This window comes from Macrotis lagotis, chromosome 5, assembly GCF_037893015.1.
Source record: "Macrotis lagotis isolate mMagLag1 chromosome 5, bilby.v1.9.chrom.fasta, whole genome shotgun sequence".
In the NCBI taxonomy this organism is placed as follows: domain Eukaryota; kingdom Metazoa; phylum Chordata; class Mammalia; order Peramelemorphia; family Peramelidae; genus Macrotis; species Macrotis lagotis.
The window spans coordinates 225788565-225807665 of NC_133662.1; the positions used below are offsets into that span (position 1 = coordinate 225788565).

Below are 19101 nucleotides of genomic sequence, written 5' to 3' on the forward strand. Positions count from 1 at the left end.
CTCTTTCTTTCCCTTTCTTGCTTCCCCTTCTCAACTCCCATATCATTTTGCATCTTTATGACATAGCTGTCATTTTGTATTACAGAACGTTTTTTATTTAATGTGAGTTGTACTCATCATTTATCTTCTAGTTGATTATAAACTCCAAGAGTAATAGCATCTCCCTCCAGGCTTGTTGCAAGGATTAAATGAGATTGTATTTGTAAGTACTCTGCAGCGGGCTTGGCCCATGGCAGTAGCTCAAAAATACCATTACTCCTGTGACCTTTGCCTCTCCTTTGATACCTCACATGTTGCCCTGCCCATAGAAGACGTTTAATACGTGTTTATTCATTTGAAAGCTTATACTTGGGGCGGCTAGGTGGCACAGTGGATAAAGCACCGGCCCTGGAGTCAGGAGTACCTGGGTTCAAATCCGGTCTCAGACACTTAATAATTACCTAGATGTGTGGCCTTGGGTAAGCCACTTAACCCCATTTGCCTTGCAGAAAAAACATAAAGAAAAGAAAGAAAAAAAAAAGAAAGAAAAAAAAAAGAAAGCTTATACTTTTACGCCATATGGAGAATTTCATACATAGCCAGAGAAAGAACTATAGAGTCAGAATGTAGATTGAAGCTTACTATTTTTATTATCAGATTGCTTCCTGTCTTAGGGAGGGAAGGGGAAAACTTTGATACTCAAAAGAAGGAGAGGGAGTCATTATGAAATAGGATGGCTCAAAGAAGATTTTTGTTGGAAGTAGCATTTAGTGGAGCTTTCAATTATAAAATGAATATATAAGGCGCAGCTAGGTTGCACAGTGAGTAGAGTACCAACCCTGGAGTCAGGAGGACCTGAGTTCAAATATGACCACAGACATTTAATAATTACCTAGCTGTGTGATCTTGGGTAAATCACTTAACCCCATTGCCTTGCAAAAACTAATAATAATAATAATAATAATAATAATAACATATAAATGAGGCAATAAATAATTTTAAAAAGAAGGAAAAATCAGCCATATTTCTCTAGGGAAGTGAAAAAAGAAGTTTTTGCTGGTAAAGGTTATGCGTTTTATTTCAGGAATTGCGAGGTGCCCTGCAGCAGCTACAAGAAGATTTACGCAGCAGGAATAAGCAACTTCACCTGCTGGAAGGCACGAGGTGCCGTGAGATCCAGGCCCGAGAGCAGAACATTCAGCAACTGAACCACAGCTTGCTGCAGAAAGACCAGCTTCTGCAGGTGGGCTAGTGTCATGTACATGGGAGTGGGTCGGAGCCTTCCTTTTTTTAACTGATCACTGTGACTTCACGTTATGACCCCTGGGGTGGGGATCTATGAAGTAGAAGCTTTAAGTCCTCTTAACAAGTAGATTCCCAGGTGTTTGAAGAATCCTTAAGAAAACTTACTCAATGTGTCCTCAGGGTTGATCACTAGATCTGTGATTTCCTTGGCATTGGTGAACTCTTTGGAGGGAAATCCCCTCTCCCAGGACAGACAGGAATCAGCTTGGCCCAGCCAGTTACCTTGGAAACTTGCCTCAGCCATTGGGAGTCTCTGTAACTTGCCCAGGATCACATGACTGGGATGTGTCAGAGCTGGGACTAGAACCCAGGACCCCCTGATATAGTGACCAGTCCTATAGCCTCTATGCCACAATGTATTTTCCAAATACAAATAATAAATATAGGAAGTGAACAGTTAAGGGAAAATCAGAACTTGAGAACAAAGTGCCCAGTCTTCAGACTAGGGAAAGATTTCTGTTTCTCTTTGAAATTGATATTTCCTATTAGAGACTACAATTATCTATACTGGGTTGCCAAGGCCACTCATCACATGGTACACTGAGGTGCTTTATTGGATTTATTCAGTTTAGTATTTTGTTTGGGGGCACATGACATTGTAGAGGAGAGCAGGAGTGTCCTATATAAATAAACATCCAAAGCTTAGTCATCAGAAGGTTAGGAATGTATCCTTAACTTTTTCTCCATAACACATCTGTCATTCTAAGGTTGAAGCAGTCAAATATCCTGGGCTTTATTTAAAAAAAAATTCAATTTCCAGACTGTGAAGTCCAAGATAAATATAGGTAGAGTAGAAATCACCCTTGAGAACAAAATTCTCCAGCCTGTGCATGGTAAACAGGAAGTGGAAGCAGAGGTCCCAGGACTTGCATAAGCAAAAATTGAAGATGATGAGAAAAGAATCCATTTGAATTCCTTTTGGTCTTCAATAGAAGAGTTTCTGCCGATTGTCCACCCGGGGCCATCCTCACACTTTCATCCTGCTTATTTATTATCTTTCTGTTCCACTCTTGGAGCTTTACCTTCACTACCTTCTTGGGGCCCAAGCTAGGTGTAAGATGGCTTAATGGCATTGATCATTGTGGTCACATCTTTGTATTGGCAGGTTGACTTTCTTGGGCTTCCAGGCCTCAAAGAGATTTTGTAAATTCATTACTAAGAAAGAGGGAGAATGCAAGATAAGCCTCTTTGAAATGCACCTCTTTGCAAAGACTGAAGATCTGAGGTGTAACCTTAATCATTGTGCCACCTTTGACTGGAAAATTCTTTATGGTTTCACTAGGAATACCGAGAACTCCTGCAATATCAGAACAGCTCGGAGAAAAGCCTTGAGGCAAATGAAATGATGCTTGAGAAACTTCGACATCGCATCCAAGATAGAGATGTTGCCTTAGAGGTAACTCACATAGACTTCTGCTCCACTTGCAAGAAAAGATGTGATGGAAAATGTCCTATCTATTGGATATGAGGGCTTTACTTTGGGGGATGTAGAGTTAAGAATGGTCTCTGTTGAAAGAATTGAGACTTTTCACTTTTTTGTGATTTTTTCCCCCTTTTATTCCTTCTTTTGTTGTTTTTAAATTTTATTTATTTAAGGCAATGGGGTTAAGAGTGACTTGCCCAAGGTCACACATCTAGGCAAATTATTTGGGGCTAGATTTGAACTCAGATCCTCCTGACTCCAGGGCCAGTGCTCTATCTACTGTGCCCCTGTTTCTCCTTTCACAACATGACTAATGTTTTACATGGGTAAAAAAAATGTTTTCTGTTCCTCACTTTGTATTGAAACATGTGGCCATTTGGTTATCAGTTCTTATGGAGGCCCAGGATTTTTTCTTAAAATCTTCCACTATTCTATCATTATCAAATGAGATACTGTTTGTAAAACAGAACAAATGGTTACATGCTTACACTCTTCCCCACTATTTTGTGACAGCGGGCCATTGATGAGAAGTTTTGTGCCTTAGAAGAAAAGGAAAAAGAACTTCACCAACTTCATCTTTCCATAAGAGAACGAGATCATGACCTAGAGAGACTCCGCTGTGTCCTGTCTTCCAATGAAGCTACCATTCAGGTGGGTTCTACCGCAGTCACTCCTAATCTGTTCCCTTCCTGCTAGATGACATACTGCTCCTTGCTGCCATTTCTCAAAATCACAGCACTTTCTCATAAAGATGAAGAATAAGGTTATAGTTACTTGTCTTCTGGAAGGAACAAATCAAACTCATCTGCTGGCAGGTTGTGATATGTGAGGTGTTAGTATTTGCCAATTCAGCTCTAAAACGTCAATCCTTAGTCTGCACAATTTCTCCCAGATTGACTTAAATTGGTTCTTTCCTTATAAAAATCCTAGCCCCACATAACCTACACTCGAGGTTTCCATCAGAGTCTTAAGTCATCAGGCCTGGGAATTTCTAACAACATCAAGTCATATGACAATGCTGAGTTAGATGTTGAATTTTCCCCTTGAGAAAAATGTGAAAAATTGAAGAAGGGGAAAGTTGAACTTTGCTTACAATAAATAAAGAAAAAACCTAAACTGCTACTTTTGTCTCGTGTCATTGAAAAGAAGGTTCCTTAACTCCTGGATTTCATTTTCTCTTTTTTGGCCACAGAGTATGGAAAGTCTTCTGCAGGCTAAAAGTTTAGAACTGGAGCACTTATCAGTTACCTGCCAAAACCTTCAATGGTTGGAAGAAGAAATGAAAAAGAAATTCAGCCACTGGCAGAAGGAGCAAGAGGGCATCATCCAGCAGCTGCAGACGTCTCTGCATGACAGAAACAAGGAAGTGGAGGCAAGACTTTGTAGTGAGCTTTTGGGGAGGGACAGGCAGCTGGCTTCTTGGTCCTGCCAGTGGGAGTTAGCCTACCCTGTGAGGTCTGGAAGTCAGTGGTCGGTTTTGGTCACTGAATGACCGACATGTCATTGTGTCCATCTTCCTTCTTCCTCTCTAGAATGGTTAGGGAAATAGCTGTCTATTTTACAGGAATAACAAGAGAACTGATGAGAGCTCTGTTTTGCATGGTGCCATACATCAGGCTATTGAATCTAGTGTACCACACCCATTTTTTCTTTATTTAAAGCAGCTTTTCCTCTCCCTTTTGGAGGTTCATGAGCGGGAAATAGTTAATTTCTACTAACCTCAAATTGTTGCCAGCCCAGACATTCTAGTATAATTTAGTGTGTAATCTTCCTAATTTGAGTGGTCACTAATTTCTGAATCTCCCAGAGGCCAGAGACCAACAGATCTTTGTAGCCAACAGCCGTAGGGTAAATGAAGGGCATCACCATTCCCTCTCCCTTCCAAACTTTCTTCTCTGATTATCCCCTCAGGATCTTAGTGCAACGTTGCTTTGCAAGCTAGGACCAGGACAGAGTGAAATTGCTGAAGAATTGTGTCTGCGCCTGCAGCGGAAAGAGAGGATGTTGCAGGACCTTCTGAATGATCGAAACAAGCAGGCCTTGGAGCATGAGATGGAGATTCAGGACCTGCTCCAGTCTGTGAGCATCAGGGAGAAGGAGAGCCAAGTAAGGACATACCCTCAATCACAAAGAATCCTGTTATCTCCAAATGAGAAATAGCTTGATGTGATTATAAGACATTTATATACATGTCTACTCATTGTTTTTTTTTTTTATCCTGGCAAGCAGTATTTTCTTCCCTAGAGAGGCGTTAATAATTTCTGTATGATCATAAAATAAAAGAATTGAGATTCTTCTTGCTGAGACAATGAAACCAAAGGAAGGAATTGAAGGTTTCTTTAGAGATTATACTAAGACATGTGAAGTATAAGCCTGTATCAAAAGTGGTTGTTATCCAGATCCCCAAATGGCCCAAATATTCCAACATTCAGCATTCATATGAAATATCTTTTCTCCTTCCGTGAAAGTTCATAGATCTTTGGTTTTTGTAAAAAAGGAAAAGGAAAATTCCCACTGAGCTGACCACTGTAAGCCATAAGTATAACCTATTGACTTGCTATTAGCTTACAATGTGAGTAATTCTGATTGTAATTTATTATTATTGTTGTTGTCGTTAATTTTTAAAAAATATTTTGCTGATTTTTTTTTCTTTTTTTTTTTTCTTTGTGGGCAATGTGGTTAAGTGATTTGCCCCAGATCACACAGCTAGTACATATCAAGTATCTAAAGCTAAATTTGAATTCGGGTCCCCCTGATTCCAATATGAACTCAATAGTGTTAATAAAAAGGAGGCTTCGGGCAGCTGGGTGGTACAGTGGATAGAGCACTGGCCCTGGAGTCAGGAGGACCTGAGTTCTAATGCGGCCTCAGACATTTAATAATTGCCGAGCTCTGTGACCTTGAGCAAGTCACTTAATCCCATTGCCTTAAATAAACAAAATTTTTTTAAAAAGAGGCATCTCTGTACTCTTCCCTGATACTTATTCTCAGCTTGTCCAGGTTCAGCAGCTATCCCGGGTCCTGCTTAGCTTCCCTTTATAAGATAGGCCTTCACCTGATGGACAAGTTCACCATTCCAGGCCAAGCTGAGGGAGCCGTGGGTTTACTCTATGGTGGGGAGACACAACTCTAATTTCCAAGTCTGGATTCTCTATCTAAGTTGTATCTTCCCTTTATCAGTTGACTTTGGGGAAGATGGTGAAAGCCCTGATGGAAAGGAGTGCTGAGGTACAGACCTGGCGCCAGCATATTGGAGGGAAGAACCTGGTAATGTACTGTCCTCACGGATATTTGTTGTGGGATCAAACAGGGAGATATAGATGAGTGTTAGCGGGACCTGAGACCATATCATGTCATTATGTTGCAGAGGTTCAGCACGGAGCAACCAGCTGATGCTACCACCCTCATCGGCCACCATCACAAAGAGCCACCTGTCCAAGTAAGAATCGTGATGTTGCCGCCACAAGGACAACATTTCAGTTTTTCATTGTATCCATTTATTCCCAATCATGCTCTCAAGGATAATGACACTTTAATCTTAGATTATGACAAGGCCTTATGACTCTTCAAGTCTAAGTCTGATTTTTCCAACTATACCCTTTCATGTGGAGGATTTCATAGAGACTAAATTCCCTTTCTTTCCTTATTTTTAGGATTCAGTGCAAGGAAACATCAAAGATGAACTTACATCAGTGACTGCTAAAGGTGATGCCAGCACATCCAGGCCTCACTCAGGCAAGTATCGACTTGGATCATGTCTTTCCTCGAACTATGTTGTTAGCACCTTTGGTCAAAGCTTTGGTGACTTCTTCAGTTATTATAATGCTGGATATGAGAAGGGAGCCATCTTAGAAGAGGCATCCTGAGCAGAACCAGCCTTAGGGATGATGAGCCATAGAGGGCTCCTGCCTTTCGAGTCACGTGGCTACTGGATGCGATCTGGGCTCTGATTCAGAGAAACAGCTTGGAGGGGGAAAAAAGGTCTCACTTTTCCCACACCTCCGAGTTTTCTGTGGGTGATTTATTTCTCAACAGCACTTGATCATCTTTTTAACTTTGGAAAACAAGTCATTGATCTCATGCTGTATACCCAAGATATCAAGCTTATGTCTAAAAGCCCATTAGGGATAGCTTTGATCTTGTGCATAGAGGGAGCAGAAATTTGTGTTATGATCCTCAAAATATCTTAGGCCAGGCACTTATTTATAGAGAGAAAAGTTGCAAATATGAAGGGGCATTTCAAGGAACCCAGTAATGTCCATAATCAGAAAATTACCATGTCCTGTGGCATGGTACAGTGATAAGTCAGGATTTAGGTTTGGTATTATAGCACGTTGTGAGGGAGGCCAAAATCTTGTTTGGGTCACATTTATCATTTCACTGATAATGTAATATTGTTACATGAATCATCAGTCATAAATCACTTTTTATGACTCTGCCTCTCAAATCCTAGGGGAAAACTGTAAACTACTATCTTTATTTATACTTATTTGCAAAATGGGAGTAGATTATTGAAGATTGTTATTATAGGCTACTAAACCCAGGAATAAGCGGCAAGGGTTGAATGAACTGTGACAGGTTTTAGTGATGATTCAACTTCTGTGGGTTTCTGTGTTTCTTTGTAGGAATCCCAGAGGCCACTGAAGAGCTGGAAAAGGAACTAATTCATGCCAAAGAGGAACTTGAACTCATAACGAGAAAAGAAAGAGAAAGTCGGGTGAGTTCTCGGAACAGACTTCATTGCCAAGGTGTTTTTTCTATAGCCAGTTTCACCTGTTGTGGAACCTTGGCCCCTTCAGTTGTGGTATTCTGGCCTAGAAGAACAGTACATTTTGGGGAAGGAAGCTAAATCACCACAAGCCATCTCTTTTTACAATTTTCTCCTGCTCCTTGTTTCAAATAGAAATCATCATAGCATAAAAAAAATGATTGGCAAAAATGAGTGACTCTGTCATTGTTTATCAATTATTATGTTTTTTATAATTATTATGTTAATACTATGGAATTTAAAAATGGGAAATTATAGAACAGTAGAAATTAAATTATTTTGAATCTCTTTTCTTGGAACAAAGATTGTTTTCCCTGTTGCCTCATAATTTCATTTCAACAACTCATCAAACACTAAATTCTACAAGGGAAAATGCACTCTGCTAGATTCCAAACCATTTGCTGCCCTCATGCTGCTTCTCTTACTGGGAGACATCACACATAAAAGAAATGGCAGATATTTTGAGGAGAAGGGAAGGGTACTACCAGTCAGGGATTAAGAAAGTATCCTGTGATAAACTACCAACACAGGGCTGAGTGTTGAGGGAAGCTCAGGGTCTGAAAAACCGACTGAGAAGTTGGTCTGTTCTGGGCAAGGGAAGTAACCTGTGCCCAGGAGCAGAAGCTCGAGGTAGAATGGTGAGTTGTAGAGAACAAGGAATGGGCCAGTTTGACTTCCACATGAAGTGTAGCAGAGGGGATAATGCAAAGGTGAACCAGGGCTGTATTGTGGGAACGTCTGAAACACCAGTCCAAGGAGGTGGTATTTTGGACAGGGCAAGGTGTAGGAAGCCGCTAAAGATTTTTGAGCAGGATTGACTTGATTTTAAGGATATTATTCTGGCACTGGGTAGAGGTTAGGTTGGAGATTGGAGGGAGGGAAACCAATGAAGACACTTGTGATAGACAAGGCAAGGAGCAGTGATGATACACTGAACTGGGGTGACAGCTTTGTGAATGGGCACAAATACACAAGATGTGGAAGTAGAATCTATGTAGCTTGACCACTGGATGAAAGAGAAGAGAGCATCCACAGTGGTTGGAGGACCATCATATCAACTCAACAGAATAGGAAAAGTTTGAATATAAGGGGTTGGTATGGGGGAAGGATAATGGTTGTGTTGTCTGAGGCACTCTTAGAACATTCAGTCAGAGATAGCCAACGTGCACTTGGGAATATCGAACTGAAGTTTAGTAGAAAAATGAGGATTTCGTATGTGAAAGCTTGCACATAAGCCAGCTTTCACAGACCAGAGAAGGCAGGGAGGGGAGTCATGGAAAAAGACCAAAAGGATAGGGTCTAGGGTGTGATGAGCAATAAACTGAAGAGTTTATATTTGATCCAGGGGGGCAACAAAGAAGCACAGGAGGAGGGAGTTGACATAGTTAGACTTGTGCTTTTAGGAGAATCACTTTGGAGACCGAGCTGAGGATGGATTGGAGGAGGGAGGAATGTCATGATCTTATAGAGGTTACAAGCTACCCTTGCCTGATCTTCCTTTATTCTTGTCCATATTTCTCCCCATTTTTGCTCCACAGAATATCCAGCATGTTATAGATATAGACATGTTATAGCTTTGTTTAAATTTCAGTGCAGCAGTCTATCATTGCCATTTCTTCTTTCACTTTGTTACCCTGGCTTAATTCATTTTATGTATATGCTTTCATTAGTAATATGTGGTGTCCTTCTTCACACAGCATATTTAATTTTCTGTTGCCCATTGCATTGATCACCGATAATTCTGATTCTTTTGAAGCTATAGTTTTTATAATTGGCAACAATCTAATATCATTAGAAGAATGTATCAACAATGGACTTCTATGGCAAGAAAGATCTTGGTATCATTTCAAACCGCACATAATTTTAAAATGCCATTTATCTCACATTTTTACTTCTTCCCTGGACCCAACTTAGTTATATTGTCTTCCTACAACCATGTAAACTATACGTATTATTAATGTAAGTCATCTGGCTACACATCTAAATCATGTCATAATCTGGCCAGTATGCATTTTTATATACTTGATTTTTCTTCTCTCAATTGCTAGGCTAAACTGTGTGTGTGTGTGTGTGTGTGTGTGTGTGTGTGTGTGCACGTATACAAAAATAGTGAGTTATATAGTTATATAGCTTGATGTAGGTGACTTTGCTCTGCCTGGACTTTGGCAAGGACATTCTTTGTGATGTAGGGAAATGCCTTCAGTGAACTGATGTCTCCATTGGCTGATGCTGATAGTCAAACAAAGTCATCCCCATGCCTGGATCTAAGAATCTCATATGACCTTCACATGAGACTTACATATATACTTGCACACAGATTATTAAGGAGAGTTTTTAGATTATTTTTGCCCCACCAAATCAAATGCACTAACAACAGAGTCTGCTTTTCCTCTTATCTGTGGGGTAATTTAACACATGCTTTCCTATAGAAATCACTTGCACAAACTTTCTTTTTTCCTTCTCACATTTTCCTCAAAGATCATAGTTATTATTTGGATAGACCATTTTTGTAGATTTTATAGAGGTAAGAAAGTCATCAAGTTCTCCTTCCTCACATCTCACATTGAGTGCTGAAGCCATGGAACCGAGATCCATTTCTTCAGGAGCTATTTCTCTGCTTTGTTCCTCACCATACCAAGGTGTCATACTTCCAAAAGGCAACTGCTGGAGATCATTGCTCATTTTGCTATACCAATTCCACAAGCCATAAATTACTACATAAAATAAATAGGACAGGATGAAACAGAAGCTACGTGAGGCAAATTTTGGTAGTTTATTCCTTGTATTTTTTTTAATTTCTTAAGAGAATATTTCCCTAATAAAGAGCCTGACAGCATGGAATATTTTAGCTTTTGTTGAAATTGGACTAGTGCCCAGTTAGCTTTTAAGCCTTCAGTCTATGCCTGTTCCTCTCATTTTTATCCTCTTTTTGGAATTTCACAAAAATATTTGCCAACAAATAATGTGACCATTGTCCTCATGTGGATGTGCAGTATTTAGAGAATGTGGATGTCATTCAACATTACAGTGTTGTAATTAGAGATGCTTTACCTTTTGGCTGCTTTTTTTGCCAAGTGTAGTCGAAGACCAGCCAACAAGATCATTTCGAGAATGACACTATAGAGTACAGCTGCCATGATGTGTCCTTCCATGTCCAGAGCATTTCCTTAACTGATGTTGGGACAGGAGATGAAAGGGAGGTGACCTGGGGGAAGACACTGATCTTGGTCTTCCATCGGGTTGTCGGGTGGCCTTACCACAGCCTCTGTCCATGACACTCACTAACTCCAGAATGCTCTCTCTTACCAGATGGAACTCTCTGCTCTCCAATCCATGGTGACCGTACAGGCAGAAGAGCTGCAGGTTCAAGCTGCTGACATGGAGTCCTTGACTAGGAAGATGCAAATCAAGGAAGACCTCATCAAGGTCTCTGCGGGCTCTTGAGTTGGACCCGGTGGTCAGAGTCCTGAATGTCCTTAGAGCAGGGCCAGACTATAATCCATTCAGTCCATCCCATTGCTGCATTTCTTTCCTTTTGACCATCCCTAATCCACAGCTCTACTAATAATTTATTTAATAAGAATCATAGCTGTTGAGTCTTCTTTCTGAAAGAGGATTCCTTTCCTTTGAAATCTTGCATTTCCATGTGGACAGGGATGGGATTTGATTCCAAGGTGATATACTCCTCCTTTCCTTCTGTTGATGCTGTTTTTTGGTTGCCAGGACCTTCAGATGCAGCTTGTGGACCCTGAAGACATCCCAGCTGTCCAGCACCTAACCCAAGAAATTTTGCTCCTTCGGGAAAAAGTAGCCTCTGCAGACTCCCAGGGTCAGGAAACGGCAGAAAACCGCAGGCATCAGGTAATGATTTGCTTTGGATGTCACTTTAGGAAAATAATCTGGTCTTGCTGAATTGTGAAATAGCCAATTTATGGTGCTTTCATTTGGTAGCAGTGAAGAGACTTTGGTCTATTTTCTACCTTAGTTAAAAAAATTATGGTTTTTGATTCTGAAATTAAAGCCCCAAATTTATAGGCCAAATGGGAATGATAATGTGTTTTATTACTAGACTTGCTCATTTTTATCTTTAGACTAATAAGTGGTGCTATCAACTAGGGAGGGAGATATAATGGGAGATATATTGGCCAATGTGTGCTTTCTAGGAATAATTTTTAAAAAATTTTCTTCTTTTTTTATGGGATTTTTCTTTCCAAAGTTTGGAGTACTTGGGGGAAAAATAATACCTTTCTTACTCAGCATATAAGTTATATTTGCCTAAGATGTGGGGAGGCAAAGAAACTGGGAAACATTGTGTAGGATTGGAAGGACTTTGAAGGAAGGAAGGACTTTGAAGTCTGGAGAAGAGCAGATATGAAGGACATGGCTAACTATCTTTTAAGTATTTAGAGTATTAACATTCAGAAGAACCAGGAGCAGTGGAAATAAGTGAAAAAGAGGTAAATTTTAGTACAATAAAAGACCTTTCTTGACACGGAGTTTTGCCTTAAACTGGTTTTGGGTTGCTGTCAGAATTCAGGAGCTCTGTGTCATTGGCTGTCTCCTGGCAGATCCTGGCTGTATAACCACTTTTCCTATTGAGGTAAAGGAATTCTTGATCAGGTAGTATTGGGGGAGTCTTCCAAATCTGCCATTCTGATCCTCACCAGAGAAGACAAAGCCTTCATTTCTGCCCTTACTTCTTCTCCCAGCTGCTGCAGGTGATGGAGGGGCTGGTGGAAGAGCGGGGCCGCCTCAATGAAGCCCTGCAAGCAGAGAGACGACTCTACAGCAGCCTGGTAGAGTCTCACATGCATCCGGCCAGGTAAGAGGGTACACACTGAGGGGAGGCTCTATCTCTGGGTCACCAGAGGCAGACAAAGAAGGAAGGAACCCAAAGGATCCTCAATGCAATCTTCAATCCTATTTATGTAAAGTGCCAGAGAGAGCCAGTCATTTCTGTTCAGGGTATTGCTGAACTGGTACTGAGCTTGTTGCTAACTTGGTTTGTGCCTGGGACTCCACAGTTTTCTTTTTGTTTTCTTTTTCTGTTCGTTATACTAGTTTCCCAATATTGATCTTCTCATTTTTCAAAAACTCCTACTTAATTTCCTTTAAGGTTTGTTCTTTCTTTTCTACTTTCTTTAGGTAGAAGAAAAGATTCTGATGGGATATTTAAGAGAAGAAAGACTATGTAAATCAAAAATAATTTGAAAATAGCTTTCTCTTAATAGTACTTTTAATCATTGTTATCAGTGTTTAGGGGGGAGAAAGGTGTTTGGCTTTTCAGTTTCTTTCTGCCATTGACTTTTTTTAGGACTTGGCATAGTTGCTCCAAAATTTTATAAGAGATAAAAAGTCTTTTGAGAAAGACCCTTCTTGGTCATGGATTCCTTTCAGATTGCATGTTGTTTTCATAATCTACAAAGGAAGTCTTTTAGTATAATGGCTTGTTAGGAAAGTGAAATGAAATAGAAAATTGAAATTCTCTCAAGGTGAGAGCTGGAAATTCTAGGACTCTCTTTTTCTGTGAATTTGGGCTAAAACGTACAGTCAGAAAAGTAGGTGCTGAAATAAGCCTAACAAAGAATCACTGATAAACACTGATGCCTGCAGTCGGACAGGGATTTTTCCAATATCATTGATAGCAGTTGGTTTGGAAAATTTAGTGACTACAGCTTCATTGAAAGATACGTGTTCCCATTCACACCAATTCCTAATTCTTCTTCCTTTCTGTGTGGCGTGTTCAACCAGCTCTGAGCGAGATCAAGCCCTGCAGGTGGAGTTGGAAGGAGCCCAGGTGCTACGCAGCCGGTTAGAGGAGGCTCTCGGAAGAAGCCTGGAGCGCCTAAGTAGGCTGGAGACCCTGGCTGCCTTTGGAGGTGGGGAACAGGAGAGTGTGAGAGCTCACCACAAGCATGCCTTCTGAGCGCTGGCTGGTCAGGCTACAGACCAGGATGGAAAACAATTTTACACTAACAGAGAGAGGAGAGAGCCTTGTCTGACTTGGACAGAGATAACTGGTGATTTACTAACGTTAGAACTGTTGCAATTTAGAATCAACTCAGAAGCAAAATTCAGTTCAATACACCTTTGTTCTCTTTTGTATGTACCTATCTCTAATCTTGTGGTGGAGGTAACCAAATGTATTTGCACATTTAATCCATTCTATTTTAGTTTATTTTCACCCATCCCCTTTCTTTTAGTCTCTCCCCTTATTCCTCCATCTCTTCTGTGGGCCAAATAAAGTTTTTTTTTCTGCCCCTTTCCCCAAACTATTTTTAAATGTTCTACATCATCATGTCACAAATGCATGCGTGTGTATTATTTTATTTTCCATCCAGAGAACTCTTGCTTTTGAAATGGGGACTGCTTTATGACCAGAATGTAATTACAAAAGAAACAGGTTGAGGGTTATGAAGAAGACTTTCTTGAAACAGTAGTGGCATCTTTTGCGTGGAAGAAATTTAAAATGAGGGTAGCAATGCAGGACTTGACTTAGGGAATGAGAAAGACACCATCTGTGAGGTGGGCTAAAGGCAATTAAAGTAGTAGTTCATCTTTGTTTTCCTAGTCCTCCTTCAGGGTCATCATGTAAATGGAGATTAAGATCAGCTCAGAATCAAACTTCGATTTCTTATTCGTTGGGCCTTGAAGGCCTCTTGGATCAAGTACAAACTGCTCTTTTCTCTTAGGATCTGTCCAAGGAAACCCTGAGATCTTTCCAGCCCAGAGTGTTTTATATATGAAGTTCATTTCAGGACCAAGTTTCCTTGCCTTTTAAAACTTTCAAATGGCAGCAGTAGTGATGAGGACAAGAGGTAGAATCTTAAAAGGGAGCAGCAATATCAGAATTTAGAGTCAGAACACTTGTGTAGATGCTTGTGTCTGACAACAGGGAAAGAGGATTTGGAAGAGACAGGCTTCCGGTTGCCTATATGAGTACCAACACATCTCTCCAGTCAACAGTAGCAGATCCCAATCCTTGGAGAGCATTGAATAGCTATAATTCACAGAACTACTCTGTCCCATCCTTAGATGAGAGTTATTCTCCCACAGGCATAGAAACCATGACTGCCTCATAGTGGCAAGACACGTGTAAGGAAAGCTGCTCAACATGTTATGCCAAATAGTTATGTTTTCGATGTCTTAAGTGCCAAGAATGGAAAAGTTCTAGAGCATACTGGAAGGCATGTAGGTACATCCTCTTGGGTTAGTAGCTTTCCAAGATTATAGGCTTGGGAATAAAGATACTGAGAGATAAGTTTGTTTAGATTTAGGAACTCCTAGAGTTTTTTGCCTGGTTAAGATGATTTCTTGCTTGGCCAGGGCCAAAAGATATTTCTGATCATTTTATAGGAATCTTTTTTCCATACAGTCATGTGTCAAGTGACTGGAGCTTCATTCTGAATTCCATCCAATTATCTGTAACCTTAGCTGGCCAAGTAACAGATAAACAGCATCACTCAAACTGGAGTGGGCAGGGAAGAAAATATTTCAATAGGAGAAATTTTCCTGCTTGTGTTTAGACTGATAAAGAGTCGATTTGTATAAGATTAAACATCTTCCACCCATGGGATATGGAAGCTTAGCACTGAACCTGTTTTAGAGAGGGAAAATGCTGTTTGAAATAAGAAAGATGAAGAGTTAATCAGAAGAAGCTCAGTCTAAGATTACTTCTTACTCAGTCTAAGTCTAAGATTACTTCTTCCAATAGTCAGGCAGAGTATTACTCTTAAGAGCTATGAAAATGGCAGAGTGGCACCAGCCAATCTGGAGAGTGAAGGGGAGGAGGAAAAATCCTCTGGAATCCAAGGAGATATAGACTTGTGATAGGTCCAAAGCCATAACTCAAATGCAGTAAAGCTCGTTATACTTTTGGCTATTTGTTCTGTCCTGATCATGAAAATTAGAGGTGTTATTTTTTTTCTCTTATTTTAAGCTACTATAAAATGTCTACCAATATCCTATTGAAGTAGACTAAGATTTTAAGAAAAGGTTATGATACTGATATACAGATTTTGAAAAATCTAAACTATTCCTTACTTTTTCCACCTTGCCACTCAAGGCATTTTGACATTTGGGTGACTTGAGGACATAATTGTTTATAAATGGACAAGGTGGATCCAGTGAGTAAGGGTATTTCAAAGGGCAAGTTAAGAATGTGTACTTGGTAGCCCAGATGTAACCAAATGATCATATTAAACCTTGTTTATCTCACATGAAACCTGAAGCCAGAGCTTGAAGAAGTTCTGCTGCTCTGGAGACTTTATAATGGTTTGGCGTCCATTCAGGTTCAACGTGGTTCCTTAGCCCACAGAGGAATGCTTTGATTGGGCAACCCTCCTGTGACCCTCTTCTCAATGTCATATGAGGCCGCTAAGACACAGATCTGGGTCTGGGACTGGATCTTTCCACTTTTTGTTAGGTTTTTCTAATAATGTTGTCTCTCAGTATAAATTGTGGGCTTAAGAAAAAACCTTTTTACTCAAGAAGAAAAATATTCTTTGCCATAGGTCTGCTATTATAAGATAATTGTATTGGAAATGTAGAGCTTAGAAGAGGAAAAAAACATAAAATGCGATGTATAGTACAATACAATGTACAATGTATAGTGCCTATTCTTCCCCCCTACATATTTCATCTCATTTGTTCTTATTTAATTTGGAGAGTGGGCATTTGGCTATGTTCTGAGTGTCATGTCACAGCTTTCAGAATTTAGGTACCTCAGTGGGCTTCATGAATCATTGAACTTAAACTGGCCTTCAAGAAGTTTACTGACTAAAAAGGAAAGCTCCATATTGATGCTTTTTAAAAAAACCCTTTTAAAATCTTTCTTTTGTATTCATCTTGAAAATATTCCCACTATATTCTTTTCTTTTGCTGTTTAAATGTGATTGTTAGTGGAAGCCCCTCCTTTCATACAACCTCTCCAACCCACCATCTATCTACAGGAAAAAAAATCACATCCCCCCATCAATCAAATTTCCAGGCTTAACCTTCACATTGTTGCATTCCACTTCTCTCTTTCCTTCCTTAACCAAATCTCATTTGGTTATGATGTGCTAGCCTATTAATATGTTGCATTTTCACAGAAAGAAGTGAATCTTTCATTCCATTCTTTCAGTAGTTACATGCCTGCAAAAAGGATGACTCATATGACTTAAGATCCCAAAGGTAGATTCTTTCAAATAGAACAAAGATCTCTTTTTTGAACTTAGTTTTAGGTATTTTTTTTAAATCTACAAGAATGATTAAGGATGCAAAGTGTTCATGGACCAAATCTACCTTATTTCCCTCTTCATAGTCTCCAGTGACTAAAAGTTGTTTTTTTTAAATATTATGTTGGGGCAGCTAGGTGACACAGTGGATAGAGCACTGGCCCTGGAGTCAGGAGGACCTGAGTTCAAATCCAGCCTCAGACAATTACCTAGCTGTGTGGCCTTGGGCACGTCACAACCCCATTGCCTTGCAAAAACTAAAAATGTTTCTGCCTTTTTATATGTTTATATTTATATAAATACAGTATTATCTATTATGTTATGCTAATATGCCCAATTCTGGCATCATGACATGTACACTCTGTAAGAATTAAAAATAGAGGGATCTGTGACATAATTTGACAACAATTATTGGAGAGTTTCTCCACTTCTAAGCCAGATTGGAGCTTTCTGTTTCACCAAAATAATCACATCAATAGGTCTTTTTGCTCTGAATAGTCAGCTCTGCTTGTTAGTCAGAAATGTAGTTAGAGATTTAGATATGGGATTTTCCTGAGTTTCTTGGCAGAACCTTGTCCACTTGTGGCAAAGTGATAAACATTTTTTCCCAGACTTCATAACTTTTTGCATAGAAAATACTGCATTTGTCATAAAAATACAAGCGCTTAAAAAAAGTCAATCTTCCCCCCTTTTTTATGAAAGTTCTTTCAGAATGAATGAAAACAGCAGGCTTGTAAATTAACCCCCTCTTAAGTAATTCTCATAGTGTCAGTGAATGGCCCTGTTCCAGGGCTGAGTTAAATGAAAGTACATGGATGGTTGTCTCATGTCATGTAGAGCAGAAGTGTCATACATGTGACCCACAATGCTCCTGAGTGAGACCTGAACTGGTGAGGATTTTAATAAATTAAAATACAATAATAGTGTAGATAATGTTAGTATGTAGTTTTCTAAGCTACTTTGTAAACATTACATACTGTTTCTTTTTGAGTTTGACACCACTGACCTAGAGAGAGGGCTCAAAGGAGCATTTTTCCAATTTTTGGATAATATGGAATATGCAGTTCCTCATTTACATAGAACTGGGGGGGAAAAGGCTATGGAGCCAGTTCAGGCACCCCTGGGTCTCAAAGATACTTCATCGAGGGATGATCTTGGGGTGAATGATTTGAGTATCTTTAGCTCATCTCTGAAATATGTTTTCAACATCCCATTCCCCAGTTCCCCATAAGAATGATTTTTCTCAGAGTATTTTACCATGGGCAGGAGAAAGAAATGACCTGAATGTAACCGAAGGTAAGTCCTTTACTCAAAATTACATCAACATTAAACTGCCAGAGTGACTTTTCTATAAGTGGCCTTTATTTCTATTTTTTCTTAAGGAAAGAATGAAAACTGAAGAAAAAAAAATGATAGGGTGAAAGTAAACGTATCAGCCTCAGATCATATTTAAATTGATGGATGAGATTTCAGTGGAAGGTCCTAAAAACCAAAAATGCTTATGGTTATATAAAATTCCCAAAGGAATTGACTCAGAAGTATGCTTTGTTCCCCTCTTCCTTTTGTACCTGCAAAATAGGATGCCAGAAATGAAAATAGGTACATTCCACTGTTTTCTTTCTCTTGTATCTGAAATGCAAAAAAAAAGATTAACAACAAAAATGAAGTGAATGCCTGCAAACATTGATTTCAATGGATACTTCCAAGAGCAGGAATTTTAGCTGACCAACCTGCCTAACCTAACTGCATGCATAGAATCCGCTTCACGTTCCCTTTGACTGGAGGGAATGGTTCCGGCAAATGAATGTGAACCGCCACTCTTGCCTTTAGTGTTTGCCTAAGTGTGCAACACCTGCTTTTCTAATCAGTGATGTTTTTTGGTCTAACAAAACCTTTCAACCTTTCTCTTAACCTGTGAGCTTCAGCAGTGTGTTTGTATCAATATGCAAAAACTATTTGTATGAAATTTGATTTTCCATCCGGTTTCCTCATTTGAGCTAGGAATTTGTTGTTTCACTAAGCTTTTAACTTAAAATGCTTTCCTGGGAACATTGAACTGTTTAGAGAAAATGAAAGAATTCCTTGCTTTTTCTGAGGAAGAAGAAATGACTTTTTATTAAATAATCAAGAAACTTGACCCTTTGTCTTTCCAGGAATTCCCCATCCCTGCCCCTCCTCCCAGTAAGTTGTATATTTACTTCTCTCTCATTAAGATAACTTTTGGGGGGGCCATAGTGCTTTGTTGTCTGTTACATCCTCCATTTAAGAACACATGTTATCTTAATCATTAGATTTTTTAGTAGCTTAAATGATGGATATATGTTCTTTTTCCTCAATAAAAGTTGATAAGGATCAATAGAAATGATTTGGTTTCATTCTGAAATGAATTTGGTTAGGGAAAGTTCAGT

General features: G+C 39.5%; 1 protein-coding gene across 11 annotated transcripts in view; it reads left to right on the forward strand.

Annotated features, from left to right (window-relative positions):
• Positions 1-19101, forward strand: part of PDE4DIP (phosphodiesterase 4D interacting protein) — a 239330-nt gene that overhangs the window by 141246 nt on the left and 78983 nt on the right. For all 11 annotated transcript variants that reach the window (XM_074188585.1, XM_074188592.1, XM_074188586.1 and 8 more), the window contains 13 exons: positions 1064-1222; positions 2567-2680; positions 3221-3358; positions 3900-4079; positions 4619-4813; positions 5888-5974; positions 6075-6146; positions 6361-6442; positions 7333-7424; positions 10785-10901; positions 11199-11336; positions 12185-12297; positions 13227-13354. In XM_074188585.1, the coding sequence (XP_074044686.1) occupies positions 1064-1222; positions 2567-2680; positions 3221-3358; positions 3900-4079; positions 4619-4813; positions 5888-5974; positions 6075-6146; positions 6361-6442; positions 7333-7424; positions 10785-10901; positions 11199-11336; positions 12185-12297; positions 13227-13354 (1615 nt within the window). The remainder of the gene's footprint in view (positions 1-1063; positions 1223-2566; positions 2681-3220; positions 3359-3899; positions 4080-4618; positions 4814-5887; positions 5975-6074; positions 6147-6360; positions 6443-7332; positions 7425-10784; positions 10902-11198; positions 11337-12184; positions 12298-13226; positions 13355-19101) is intronic.